The sequence below is a fragment of the Brassica napus genome, chromosome A10 (genome assembly GCF_020379485.1).
Source record: "Brassica napus cultivar Da-Ae chromosome A10, Da-Ae, whole genome shotgun sequence".
Lineage (NCBI taxonomy): Eukaryota > Viridiplantae > Streptophyta > Magnoliopsida > Brassicales > Brassicaceae > Brassica > Brassica napus.
Genome location: NC_063443.1, coordinates 8,698,439 through 8,712,786, shown reverse-complemented (window position 1 = coordinate 8,712,786; position 14,348 = coordinate 8,698,439). Strand labels below are relative to the sequence as shown.

Below are 14,348 nucleotides of genomic sequence, written 5' to 3'. Positions count from 1 at the left end.
TTCACTTATATTAAAACACATATCTAGTCATCAGTTCCTTTAAAATGGGAGCAGTGAAAATTATACATTTTCACTTGCCCAAAACAAATCATCCATTTACACAGTATAAAAAAGAGTGTACTTTTTCAATCTTTATGTTAGTAAAATCCTGATGATTACTTTATGTGAAAAATAGAAGAAAATACTGGAAAGCAAGTTCAAGAAGAACGATGGAGCAAATGTGACAAAGCTTTGTCAGTGTCGTTGTCAAACATGAAGAGAGCTTCTGCAACAGCGTTTGTTGGAAACCCCATCTCCCGCATCGCTGCGAACCCATTTGCAAATTCCTGAACCTGAAATGCATATTTTTTTTAATTCTCCCCTTTGGTGAAAAGGAAGTAAAGTGTGTGCAACTGAAACTGGTGGTGATTCAAAATATTTGATACCATCCATTACTTAAGAATTATGAATAGAATGGGTATACATTGAAGAAGAAACGCACCTTTGTGGGATCATCACCATAGTTTGCAACCGCAATGTTGACAGCTTCTCGGTTAAGCCCAGACGCAGTATACTTCATCACTAGAGGATCCACACCCTGCATTGGAATCCCTTATTAGTGATGATAAACAAAAACGAAGGATCACTCTGTAATGCACAATCTAATCTTGACCCAATTCCCATTTAACTAGAAAAACAAAAAGAAAAAAAAGAAAAATCTGTAGGCTTCGAATGTTTACAACCGTCCGCACCGCAGTTAACGGTAACAAAAATCTTTACATATACCATATATCTATACGTTTTTATAACTGTTAAAACTGCACCGCAGTTGAATCGCTTGTCCCTCAGCCGTAATGGTGGTAATTACGTTAAAAAATGATGGATGATTCACACACTTACCATTGAAGGTGGTTGTGGAAAGTTAGACGGTGGAGGAATGTCGGAGCCAAACTTGCTCCAGTCAGGGTTGTCTTTCTCAGCCTCCGCAAGGACTGCCCTCTCCAGACCGAAATCGAACTGAAAACCGCAACGAGGAATATCTCCAGCTCGAGGCAACAACTGAGGCTGAAAACATTACAAACTGAGCTGAGATGAGAATGTCTCACTAACACTACTTCAATCGCTCAGAATCTAAATTCTCACCGGAGGAGTAATACGATACTGAGGCTTCAGAGTCACTTTGATCCCTAATCCAGCTACTCAACAAGAAACCACCAGATATCAAATCGCCCCAAAACCAAACTCGAAATCAAAAGTAACTAAATTCGAGATCTTACATGAAGAAGAAGAAAAAGGGAACGGAGAAGAGTTGTGTTGTTGAAACGATTGATTTCTCTCCGGCAGAGGGAAAAATTGGTGGCCGTGACCGCTTTGTTGGCCGATATTGGGGTATCCGTACATAGGCCGAGCGTAGGAGGGCCCAGACTTATTCCTGTAGTCGTAATCCATTATCGAGTTATTTGCAGACAAGAGACGGCTTTGATTGAAAATCAGCGATGAAGAAGAAGAAGAAACAGAATTAAAGATCTGTTTGGATATAAGGATATGTGTACCCTACCCCCAAGCTATGACTCGGTTATTCCCTTTTCATATTATTTTGGGAAAAGGCCAAGAAAATGATAAATATATTTCATTAGACTAATTTCACATAATTTCATTATGTTAATTATTGAGAAAAAGACCAAAATAGCACTAAATCAAGTTTTTGTTCCCAAACTAGCACTCAAGGTCAAAAGTTACAAAAATAGCACTCAAAGGGTAGGGTTTAGGGTTTAGAATTTAGAGTTTAGGGTTTAGAGTTTAGATTTTAGGGTTTAGAGTTGAGAAGTGAGGTTTTGGGGATAAGATTTCAAATTTTGAAAAATAAAAAAATTAAATTTTTCAAAAGATAAAATGCTATTTTGGTCATTTCAGTTTTTGAGTGCTATTTTTGTGATATAAACTTAGAAAGATGCTATTTTGGAGATTTGCCCTTAATTATTTTCAAAACGGTAATAATACCCTCAAATTCAATTATAAATTTGAAATTAAAATTAACGAAACAATTGTAAATATTAAAATATAATAAATAATTAAAGTAATTAAAAGTAAAGAAAACATTAAAAATCCTCAAATAAAAAAAACCTAAACCTACACTTTATGTCCCATGATTTTATTTTTCTGAAAAATAATTTTTTTTCCATATAGGGAAGCTGAATATTTCCAAATATTTTCTATCCATATTTTTTGAAACTAATTATTCTTATCCATAGAATACAGTAAATCTGTAGAACTCAGTTTCTACAAGTTTTTAGATTTATACTAATGTGTAGATTTTGATTTTTATACGTTTTAGATTTACAGGAAATATGTAGAACTCGTTTTCTACAAATTTTTAGATTTATAGTAATGTATAGATTTTTGATTCTACCGGTTTTATATTTAATTATAGTAATCTGTAGATTTCGATTTCTACATATTTTAGAGCAATGGCTAAGCACATAATTTGTATTCTAAATATTTATCGAGTACAATTATTTACGTAGATCATGTATTCTAAACATAGTAGATTCAATGAAAAAAAGTGGATTTCATTTTTTTACTTCGTAGAATGCCAATTCTACTTTATGTAAAACATAATTTGAAATTATGATTTAAACATTTTTAGAACTGAAAAAATACCACTAAATTCATATATATGGATATTTTAACAGCAATTACTATTTTTCTAATTTTATTTAGTTTGTAAAAGTATTTATTTGATTTATTTTCGAAAACACTAAAGAGCATTAGACGCAAAAGTGGTACAAAATAGAAATTGGCCTAATGGGATATAGTTATCATTTTTTTGGCCTAAAAGAAAATTTCCCTATTATTTTTCTTTTTAATGACTATCTGAACTATTATTGATTTGTACATGGGTTATTTGCATCCGAACTTCCTTAGTACTTTCTCCGAACTTTCCATTGCGCAAATATGTATTTCTGGCTGATGTAAGGTGGGCTTCGTTAGCATGGCATTGGTTGGATCTCTACTTTGTTTTAAAAATCATTTTCTTATCTGGTTGTAAATTTTTTTTGGTGAAAAGCTAAAATTTTCAAATACAGATAAAGATGTAGACGCAAGGCCGTACCTGAATACAAGCTTATTAAGCATGTGCTTTAGAATCAGTATATTTAAATATATTTTAGGGGATGGTTTGAAAAAAGATAAACTGGTTCATTTGGCTTTGCACTAGTCGTTTGTTTAACTTGTTTATAGGTCTGATTTTTCTTCTATATCAATTTTACCAAATATTATATTAAGGGATAATTTGCCTAATAGCCATATATAGTGTGTAAATTAGGTAACTATCATTGATTTTGACATAATTTAATGTCAGATATTTACACCACTTCCCAACCGGTTTTACCCCTTCCCTTAACAAGTTCTCAGTCAACATGTGTGATAAGAAATGACGTTTCAAGTTGCGAGAGTAAGAGCATATGGTTAAGAGTAGGTCTCTAATATTCTTTATGAAAGAAAGAAGAGTCATCTACGTTATACATTAATTGACCATATATATATGCAACGATTATTCTATTCCATATCAGCAAAGTATTATATGATTATGATCTCACCCAAAACCTCTAATACTAAACATTATCCATCTCATACCCATAAATTAATACTAAACCTAAATCCCAACTTCAACCCAAACCCACCCCAACCCCTAAATACTAAACTTTAAATTTTAATCAATAAATCTTAAACTCAAATATAAACCATAAATCAAATAATAAACTCAAAACCAAAATAAAATGGACCAAATAAATAACATAGTACATATTAGTTAAATTATTAAATGTCAATGATTGCATGGAATAAGTTAATGTTGACCCCAATCAAACTCCCTCACGTTCTAAATACTAAACCCTAAACTCTAATCACTAAACCCTCATCCAAAACCCTAAACCTAAATATAAACCCTAAACCCAAATCACAATACTAAAAGCACAATATGCTGAGATTCTAGCATGTCCACGTCACTTAAAATATTCCTCCAATGAGAACATTTTATTTGTACACGTCATCAGGCTTCAGTTAATTATGGGCTTCAACTTTTCGTTTTATTTGGAGAGTTTCTCTCCTGTAAAGATATCCCGTATAGCACACAATCTACAAAACCCATTATAAGTCTTTTGAAAATATGTCAAAAAAGCCCACTACTCCCTTCTAGGTCATTACTACTTTGCAACGCTTATGATCAACTCCAGTTTATTGCTCAGAAACTCAACCATCGTCCTTACATCCACAACGCAGTTACTAAATGATTTCAATCCAGATCTTCTTTTTCAATTGTTATCAATCGTTTCAAATCGTTATTGTTTCAATTGATAATCATATTTCTCTCAGCAATTACTATTGCATCGCCCATAATCTTCTCCGTCAGGTACACTCCAATTTCTAGGATCCGCTTTCACGTTCATGTTCTTCGGGTGATCTTATAGAAAAACATGTGTGATTATTTTGGTCTGTTCAGATTTCTTAAAAGATTAAACATTTTTCTTTGTTTTTTTCTCTGTGATAACATGTTTAACTGTTGCTCAGGCCAGTATCTATCGTGAAAAGAAGAATGTTGTGGAATTGTAAATCAGGCTTCTTAGATACTCCAGGTGAGGAAAAAAAGGATAACCATATGTTCTTCTGAGATTTTTTTTTGTATTGGAAATTTCCACAGAAGAGTTGCACGTTTTATTCTCTTTTCGGAATTTGATTTTGAAACAATTCCTTTCCATTGCAGAGATTACCAGGCACTGCTTCCACAAAAAAGGCTTAGGAGTGGGAAGGTCAAGTATCCTTCAACGTGTTGTTTTAGTGTCGTCACCAGACATAGTTATATTCTCAAAAGTGCAGTTATTTGTACACCCTAGGTTGTGCTGTATAAACAATGAGCTTGGGTCTCTGAAACCAGAATTCAGACAGGAGAATGGATGAACTGAATACAGCCCACGATGAATCCTATTGTGTTGGAAGTGGTTTCCTGGTGGTATTGTATAGTTCAGATTACGTTCAATGTCCTCCTGTCCACAGAGCTTTCCAGACCTGATATTGACAAGGTTTAGGAATTAGAATTAGCATTTTTCTGAGTTTATCATTCATCTTCAAAATACATGTGCTTTCTTACCAGTATTTTTTATTTCTTTCTTTTTTTCTTCCCCTGTATGCAGCCGGTAAGGCCGACAACATCTCAAGCAACGTGCAGCATTAAACTGACTTCATCTTCAATTTGTACACTGGTTCATCAGCATTTCCAGAAGCTGTGAGTATTCTCCTTTTTGTGCAATTGTTTGTCAGTATTTCTGTTTATTAGGAAGTCTCTCACCATAAGTTCTTTGGGCATTTGGAAACCCTGATAAGTAGGGGCATGCAATCCTGTATATGTCATTGCTTTTCTTACTTTGCCTCTGTCTGCTTCTACAACCACAATAGTTTTGGTGATGTTTGGGTCATTGACTCATTGTTACCATAAAATTTGTCATTCTAATGGACTCAACTCCAATGGCGCTTAGCTTTTCTGTTTATTGTATCATGTTTCCAGGCTTTGTTCTTGGAGCCTGCTGGTATGGTAATGAAGATGTAAGAAAACTTAATAATATTTGATGTTTTTTTATACTAGAGAATTCCGGCTTATTCCGGCTTGTTACAAAAGTTTGGCAATATTGGGATTTCCAGTGTTTATTTTATGTTTCTTTCACTTAGAAAGAATTACAAGCCAATTGACAACTCAATCTATATGATAACGTAAACAAAAATGCTTGAAAGAATAATGCTCCTAAAAACTCATCCTTCAATGCCTCCTCCATGACTAATCTTAGCCTCTGCCATGTTATTTGTTTAGTTTGTGTTTGTGGATAAGGCACATTTCCATTCTTGTATTTTCGGTTTTGGGTTTATGTTGGCAATGCATGATATATATTTGGGTTTTATGAAAGAGTCATTTAGATAAATATACATGAAACATCTGACAATTGCAAAAACATGTAATACTTTACATAATTAGTCGATATATACATGCTGCTGGAGCAAATGACGCATAAGCCCTTCGCTATCAGTTACTTTTTTACGTATACCCTATTTCTAACATATGCAAACTCTCAGAAAAAATGTATGATATCTGATAGAATCTGACGAAAGCGACTAGCATTAAATGCTAAGATCTATATTTAGATTTTGTTGCCTCCGATATGTATTATATGCATATAATTGTATATATATATATATATATTATTCTTTATATAAGACTCCAGAAGTCGATGAACGAGAAATCATACAAGTTGAGTTTTTATAGCCAATTTTTAAAATTGAACTTTTCATATCTTCCAAAATTCTCAGTTGTCCAGCAACGATATGCTTAGGGGAATCAAAAAGGAAAGAGAACAGAGTGATTTATTATCCTAAACGATTTTTGTATCAATTTCTAAATTTATGTTGGATATGATCAACCAATGATGTGATATACCATGGATTTCATCCACTTTCAGCTATGGTATATAAGTGTTTTAAGATATAATTATTATGTTTTGGAATCTTTTTAGAGTATTTACAGGTTCAGGTACGTTCTGGAGAAATACAGTGATTTTGAAGCCTTTTGAGGTGCAGGCTGCACAGACGCGTCAGATTTTTAGCTATGGATGGAGACCTTCCCACCGTTAGATTGCACCCATCTTTTGATACAAGATATATCTTTGAGTTAGCTTTCCAATGCCACCGGTTTAGGTCAATCAGCATCCTATAACAGACGTTGTGTCCGTTTTACTGAAGAGTGGTCAGTCTGCCTCGTGAAAGGAAGCTGTCGAGGAGATGTAGGACTGTCGACCGACGGTGAACCCTTGACATCGGTCGAAGGTGATGCCAGAATATGGGGTGAGCATATTTTATGACCGACTGAAGCCCAGAAGCAACCACAAATTACCAAAATACCCTTGGACGACCATAAACCTATTTATATTATTTATAAGCCATTGTTGACGGCTACGCTATCTAAGCTTTCTTTAATTCATTGTTCTTAGTTAGGAGAGAAAGTAGGAACTCTTTCAGAGTCCTCCTGGAACTCCTTTGGTTTTATCATTGCTTTTATCTATTTTATTCATATATTCTTTCTGTGATTTTCTGTGACAACTTCATGTCTGAATAGATCCACCTGTTAGGTTTAGGGTTCAGATAGTTATGAAGGATTAGCCCCAACTATAGATTGCTAAGTTGTGATATTAATCTTTAGTATTGTCATTAATGCTTGATTCTAGATTAGCTACCTAGAACTTGCCCTATGATTGTTAGATTTAAGCGATAGCTTTCATCTCGTCATGAAACCATTCTAATTGAGCTAAGACTTGTTAGAATAAGGCGAGAGCTGATCTAGTGAGCTTAGTGAGTGTATTCAACCAGCGCATTAACGTTTGACCAATAGCGTCGATCGATATTCAAATAAAATAATCGTTCGACATTTCGAATAGTGCATCGATCGATATTCATATAGAATCATCGATCGACACTGGTCAATAGACGAACCTAGAAAGCGAGAGCCTAGTGGTTCGTTTATAAGTGTTGAGCTATCATGCATGGAACTTGTTAGGCATCTATAGGATTATAATCCTGATTGCCTGAATAGAAACCCTAGATCTAGCAACCATCCTTCCATCAAACCCCAATCAATCAATCGAGCAACTAACTTGCTCACAAACCTGTCATTTACATTTAATAATAATCAACCTAGCTTAATCAATTTAATTAGATTTATTAGGTTCCCTAGATCTCCGTGGATTCGATCCCTAAGTACTACAATTGAACCTCTTATCTGAGAGAGTAAAATCACTTCTTAGGATAATTTGAGTAATATCATAATGCGAATGGAGCAATGCTAACCTTGTTTCTCGAGAATCTTCATCAATCAACGACGAGTGGAGATAGTCGCCACAGCGTTCTCTATAGCGAGAAGCTTTCTTCCTGACTTTAGCTCCCCCGAAAGGCTCTGGATTCCCTCCATCTTCCTCCTGCAAGGAGTGATCATCATCTTCGGTTGGAGATTTTTCACCGTCGTATTTGGGCCGCCTTCGATCCTTGAACCGGTACATTCCTACAAAGAATCGGTTTGATTTTTTTCACATTAGGAGAAAAATCTGGCAGGTGGGAGAAAAGAAAAGATACGTTTAATCTCAAAGACGAGAAGTAAGCCGTTAGATTATTTGACTTTTTAAAATCGTTTTGGGTTAATGCCACCTGGACATAAAATTTAAATCTGAAATCCGAACCAAATACTGAATCTTAACCCAAATTTGTTTATGAAAATGTTTATATTGTTAAACACGCACTTCTAAGTATTACAAAAAAAAATAATAATTTAACATGAATAAATAGATAAAAATTTGAATAACTAAATGTTCAAAATTTACTAAATAAAAATTAAAATATTTAGTTCTATCATTGTGATTATATATTGTTCAAAATTATATGTTGTTTGTTAAATTTTAGTTTAGGTTTTATATTATTTGGTATCTAATGAATAAATTTTAATCGAAAAATCTAAATGGATCCAATATAAAGCGAACATCCAAGAGTTCTAAAATAAATGGGAACCAAGTCTCAACTCTAATAACCCGATCAATCCACTACTAGTCAAAGAAAGTAAATTACCCTCACGCAATTGATGGTGGACGCGAGCACAGAGAATCATTCCCATTCCTCTTACGTCCACCACCCTTTCACCAAGTCTCGGGTTCTTCTTCTTCTCCGCCTCCTAATTACGCGAAGAAGAAGGCGAAAACCTCGCCAAGTCTGAGATACGCAAAGGTAATATCTATAAAATATGTTAATCCTTTAGATCTATCGATTTTATACAATCCTTACGGATTCTTTGGAATCTTTGTTTTGGTGTTTAGATCGTATCGTGGGTTTTGGATATGGCGTCGAAGCGGATCTTGAAGGAGCTGAAGGATCTGCAGAAGGATCCACCCACCTCTTGTAGCGCAGGTCTTTATCGTCTTCTTTTGTTTGAATTCACAGATAATGTTAGATCGATCTCGTTTTTCATGTGGATTACTGCTTGACTGTCATGTTTGAGCTAATTGCTTGATGATTTACATTAGTTTTTGTGATTTCTCTGGATCTCAGTTTGAGTTTGTGCTTGTGAACAAAGAAAGTTCATCTCTTTTGTTTCAGTGACCTTGTCTTTATATGTTCTTGGTTGTTTTTTTTGACAGGACCTGTCGCTGAAGACATGTTTCATTGGCAGGCAACGATAATGGGTCCTTCAGACAGTCCTTACGCTGGTGGTGTTTTCCTTGTTACCATTCATTTCCCTCCTGATTACCCTTTCAAACCTCCTAAGGTTTGGTGCTTCCCAAGACTTTTGATGATAGCCATTCTTGTCTTCTTTTCTGGTTTGCTTCCTTGTCTCATTGTTTCTTCATATGGTGTTATAGGTTGCCTTTAGGACGAAGGTGTTCCATCCCAACATCAACAGCAACGGAAGTATTTGCCTTGACATCTTGAAGGAGCAATGGAGTCCTGCTCTCACCATCTCCAAGGTTCTGTCTTTTCTTAGCTAAACATATTCTCTACGCATTTCGAACTAATGACCTGTATTATCAAATCATTCACTCATTTTGGATGCAAGTAGGTTCCTTTCATTTATCTGCTCGTCTCTTCTCATTTGGATCGATATTTAATAACATTTGAGCCGTCTCTTTATTATTAAAGCTTTGATTTATTTTGTATAAAAATTGTTGGTTTTTATTATCTGCTCATATCATACAAGTGATAACCTTGATGATTACTAGCTTTAGTCTCGCTGAGAATGACAAAATTATTTTGTTTAACTTTCTAAACAGGTGTTGTTATCGATCTGTTCATTGTTGACCGATCCAAACCCTGATGATCCTTTGGTGCCTGAGATAGCTCATATGTATAAGACTGACAAGAACAAGTATGAGTCAACTGCACGGAGCTGGACTCAGAAGTATGCCATGGGTTGAAATGGAAACCCCAATCTACAAAACTATCTCTTTATGAAGAAAAAAAAAGTATTTCCTTAATTTCTATGTATGATTTAGTAGACAATCTCTCGTCCTTTCTAAATTTTCTGAAAACTAGACCAAATGAAGTGGGTCTTGTTTAAAAAAACATTATCTTTGTGAAACTAGAAACTGGTGTTTGGTCTTGTGGATGAATTGTGATTTGATGTTTTTGCTTTCTGAATAGATATGCCCATCAAATATTCAGTTTATCTTGACAATCTCTCGCGTCCTTCATAAAGAGTGTGATTGGTTAAAGTGAGAGTAATGTGGAGTAAATGAAATGGTGAAAAAAGGAGAAAATTAAAAATGATGGAAAGTGGAGAGAGAGAAAAAATCCAGCGTAAATCATATTTCTTCTATAAATTGTAGAGTAAAAGTTAGAGTGTGTTTTCTTCTTGATGTAAATGGCTGAAAAGTTAAAAGTTGATAGTTAACCTGACTGGTAAATTTTTGGCTGAATATAGATTAAATGTAAAACTAGAGTAAATATTTACTCTGGAAGTGCAATACAGTCAAAGCCAAAATTTCTGAAAACTAACCAATGAAGTGGGTCTTGTTTAAAAAACATTGGTTTGATTGGTGACATGTGGTAGGGTTGATTAAGTTTGAGTTAAGTTTGTAACTCAAAAATGTTACCAATCATGCATTAAATTTATTTTTTTGATTTTAAGTTTGATTTAAGATGTGTTGTAGTTGAGTTACAACTTTGACTTAAACCCTTTATAAAATTGCTAACTCAAAACATAAACCTACATCAACCAAAATTCCATGTTTTAAGAGTTGAGTTACAAATTTAATTAATTTTTCTGTTTTTTTTAAAAAAAATCGTGAACAAACCTTTTTACAAGAGAAAATCGTGAACAACCATTTGAGTGTCCCATAAATACTCTACCTAAATTTATGCTAGTCAAAGATTTTATAATCTTTCTTGTTCCTAATTTTTTGAATTATTCAAATGTTTAGTCAATTATACAAAACCATAAGCATAAATTCTATTTGATAATTCAAAAAAAATACTAGTCACAAAATTCTATATATATTGACCTAACTTAGTGTGGTATCACGTCATTTTCAAAACCCGAAAGCTTAAGGTCTGTAATTTTTTTTAATTTTCACAAACATTTGTAATTTTTTTTTCTATTATTTGGTTTTTTAATTTAAAGTTCATGCTAATAATATTATTTCATTTAATTTAACTTATTATTGATATTAAAATACATATTATTAGTAGTTATTATAATACTTAGAAAATTATATATACTGAACATTATTTTTTAAACTTTTATACTTATTTAAAAAATATATTTTTATTTATTTAAAAAATAGCTTAATACGAAAATATTTATTTCTCTGTTTTTATATTCAATTCTTTTATTCAGAACTCATACTGCAACTTATACATCAAAAATGTTATCAGTCACAAGTTTTAACAAAATGATAACTTTTATTTTTACTGCAAAACTTACCACATAAACTTACCGTTTTTACCACATACTTTTTACTGCAAGTTACATCGAACTATAAATCATATTGTAATTCAACTCTAATACTACATGTCACCAGTCGGAACCATTATCTTTGTGAAACTAGAAACTGGTGTTTGGTCTTGTGGGTGAATTGTGATTCTATGTTTTTGCTTTCTGATTAGTTTAGCCCATCAATTATTCAATTTATGGGGTTTGTTAACCTTATTTTAATTTTTGTTTCAAAATTTGGATCCCTTTTATTTGTATTTTAAAAAATATTTGGGCCATGGAGCCATGGATAATTGCATATTTGCCAACTTTCTTTGTGCCGGATCTGTTTGTCTTTCAATTGATCTTTAAATGAAATCGAAAGAAAGAAAGCATTTGTGATTTTCTCGATTTAAACACAAGTTGACAAAAAAAATACAAGTTTGGTTCCATATCAGTTTCAAGTTAATTCATGATGTTGTTTTTTTTTAAAGAAAATTTTAAAGGGGAATTCATTATGAATTGGCACAATAATTCATTATGTTTTGATTTGCGATGTTAGCCTATGTTAACAATAAGATACAAAATGTAGGATGGTTTTAGTGGGTTTTAGAAAATAATGTAGATACTTGAATGAGAATTTTTTTTTATTAGACGTTATGGGTGTGATTGGTAAAATATAGAGTAAATGAGAATAAATTAAAGTAGAGTAAATAAGAAGAAATTGACTCTGCCTTCTCTCTAGACCTAACCACCGTGAAAGTGCTTCTGGCCGGCGGGATGGGCTTCCACAGCCACCGTCGGTCCGGATCTTGGTTTTTTTTCTTTTTATGGGTTGCATGTTTTTCTCGTGATCTCTCTCCGGCATGAACGGCTCCGCGGTGTTGCATGTCCGGCTCTGCCTCGGTGTCGCATCTTCCTTTTGATGGGCGTCCAGTTTTGACTCCGGAGACCACATCTTTCCATTAGGTGATGATTTGTCGGCTTCTCGTCTGTCGACCCTTGTCCTGTGTTATCGGTTTTTTGGCTTCTTCGGATGAGATTTTCGAATAGATCGATTAATCTCTCTGATATTGATGAAGCGAAGGCGGTGAAGAAAAAAGTTGGAAGCTTCGTTCGTTTTGAAGCTCTTCGGTGTCTGGTGGTTCCGATTTGTTGAAAGCTTCTTCTCTCGGTGTTTATGCAATGGAAGTAGGATGAGATCTCGATTTCTCGATTGATGCTCTCCGATATTTGGAATTAAAGAGATGAAGACGCAAGCTTTGTTGGTGGGGTAGTCGTTGTATTCATGGTTCCCGGCCTTTTCCTGTGGCGCCGATGAGACAGGTGGAGGCATGCAGGTGGTTCTCGACGCGTGTTTCGTAGCTTCATCATTTGTCGAAACACGTGTGATAACGTGTCTTTCCGATGGGGTGGTGCTTGTGGGCTTATGTTGGGCCTCGTACTTGTTTAGTCAAAGTTGTTGTTTGTGGGCCGTTGGCTGTTTTTTGGGCCTTTGTTATTGCTTTGTTTGTATAAGTACTTGTGTCTCTTGTTGGTTTAATATAATATTAAGATGGCAAAAAAAAAATAAGAAGAAATTGGTAGAAGTTGTCAAAAAAAAAAGAAGAAGAAGAAATTGATAGAATAAATAATAAAAAAAGAAGGTGAAATCCAGCGAGAATATTTTCTTCTTCTTAAGGCCATTTCCAAGGGGACTTTATTTTTTACTCTATTATAGAGTAACACTATTGGAGCAAAAGTTACACTATAATAGAATTACTCTATTTTTGTGTAAATATAGAAGAAAAAATAGAGTTACATTGGAGATGCCCTAAGCTAGGAGGAACAGCGACACTGTCTCTGATCTCTCTTGAATAGTAAATAGAGTGCGTAAAAAGTGTTCCACCTGATTGGGGATAAAATAGCTGAAATCAGAGTAAATTTATTTGTCACTTATATTATATCGCTAGTTGTGATTTACGGTCAAAACCTATACAAGTGATATTGGAAAATATATTTTTGTTGGCAAAAAAAAAAAGATAAGTTTATTTTATTTGTCAGTTAGAATTAGTCTTATTTTACATGCGGCCTATGAATTATTTGGATAGCTACTGTTTGTAGGCTTTGTATTCGTATACCCAACTGCATAACAATTATCTTTTAAAAAAAAAGGAATTATTCATTTTTTTCGTGCTCCATCCTTTTTTGGTTTATTGATAAAGATTCATAGCGTTCAGATCTTCTGATCAGTTTTTTAAAACTCAGGTTCTTCAGGTTTTATACATTTGGATCCAACAAAATACTTAGAAATTTTCGATTTAGGTTTGGATTATTTCTTCTCGAGTTAATGTTAATTATAATGTATAATTAAATACTTGTAAAATATTTGTAATTTTTGGGTCTATAGCGACTCCAAATCGGATTCAGATATCTAGGATCCAAAAAGAGCAGAAGTACCTAATTCGATTAAAAGTTAGTCAAAATCCATCATATTTATCTCAAATATTGCAAAAATATTAATAATTACAATTAAACATTATTAAACTCTAAATTTGGCATTTAAATTTTTTTATTACTTGAAATTTTAATAAATAATAATGAAGATTGCTAACAAAAAGATATTTCAACTAAATCAAAAACTAAAATTTATAAAATATAGCACATGGAGTCCTATTCTTGGATATTCATGTTGTTTGGTCGGGTAAAAATTGGTTTTTATCAAAACGAATCTATTTGAATCAGTTTTTTTCGGACCAGAGTATATTTGGGTTGGTTCTTTTCATGTTCCAGCTCTTTTGGGTAGATAAATTTTGGACTTAATTAGACACTTGCAGATTTTTGGTTCAGTTTCGAATTAGGTATTTTTGAATCGGTCTGAGTTTTGGATTTTCGGTCTGGA

The 14,348-nt window shown here is 33.6% G+C and overlaps 2 protein-coding genes and 1 long non-coding RNA gene across 3 annotated transcripts; 2 read left to right on the top strand and 1 right to left on the bottom strand.

Moving 5' to 3' along the window:
* Window positions 1-22: 22 nt before the first annotated feature.
* LOC106371303 lies at window positions 23-1,523 on the bottom strand. Its single transcript, XM_013811356.3, has 5 exons — window positions 1,257-1,523; window positions 1,123-1,175; window positions 880-1,044; window positions 482-577; window positions 23-332 (listed from the first exon to the last, which is right to left on the bottom strand). Exons 1-5 carry the CDS (start codon window positions 1,426-1,428, stop codon window positions 198-200), a joined length of 621 nt encoding a protein of 206 aa, XP_013666810.2. The 5' UTR covers window positions 1,429-1,523; the 3' UTR covers window positions 23-197.
* Window positions 1,524-2,223: 700 nt separating this feature from the next.
* On the top strand, window positions 2,224-5,699 carry LOC106370241. Its single transcript, XR_001274245.3, has 5 exons — window positions 2,224-4,390; window positions 4,549-4,613; window positions 4,742-5,057; window positions 5,169-5,260; window positions 5,540-5,699. It is a non-coding gene; the product is annotated as an uncharacterized LOC106370241 (long non-coding RNA).
* Window positions 5,700-8,567: 2,868 nt separating this feature from the next.
* On the top strand, window positions 8,568-10,194 carry LOC106371304 (ubiquitin-conjugating enzyme E2 10). The gene is made up of 5 exons (XM_013811357.3): window positions 8,568-8,787; window positions 8,877-8,967; window positions 9,198-9,325; window positions 9,420-9,524; window positions 9,828-10,194. Exons 2-5 carry the CDS (start codon window positions 8,898-8,900, stop codon window positions 9,969-9,971), a joined length of 447 nt encoding a protein of 148 aa, XP_013666811.1. The 5' UTR covers window positions 8,568-8,787; window positions 8,877-8,897; the 3' UTR covers window positions 9,972-10,194.
* The last annotated feature ends 4,154 nt before the right edge of the window (window positions 10,195-14,348 follow it).

Coding starts and splice junctions, on each gene's coding strand:
- LOC106371303 (XM_013811356.3), bottom strand. CDS start 1,428: ATGGATTACGACTACAGGAATAAGTCTGGGCCCTCCTACGCTCGGCCT. Junction 1,176..1,256: donor CCCTTTTTCTTCTTCTTCAT/GTAAGATCTCGA, acceptor CTTGTTGAGTAG/CTGGATTAGGGATCAAAGTG. Junction 578..879: donor TTCCACAACCACCTTCAATG/GTAAGTGTGTGA, acceptor ATTCCAATGCAG/GGTGTGGATCCTCTAGTGAT.
- LOC106371304 (XM_013811357.3), top strand. CDS start 8,898: ATGGCGTCGAAGCGGATCTTGAAGGAGCTGAAGGATCTGCAGAAGGAT. Junction 8,968..9,197: donor ACCCACCTCTTGTAGCGCAG/GTCTTTATCGTC, acceptor TTTTTTTGACAG/GACCTGTCGCTGAAGACATG. Junction 9,326..9,419: donor ACCCTTTCAAACCTCCTAAG/GTTTGGTGCTTC, acceptor ATGGTGTTATAG/GTTGCCTTTAGGACGAAGGT.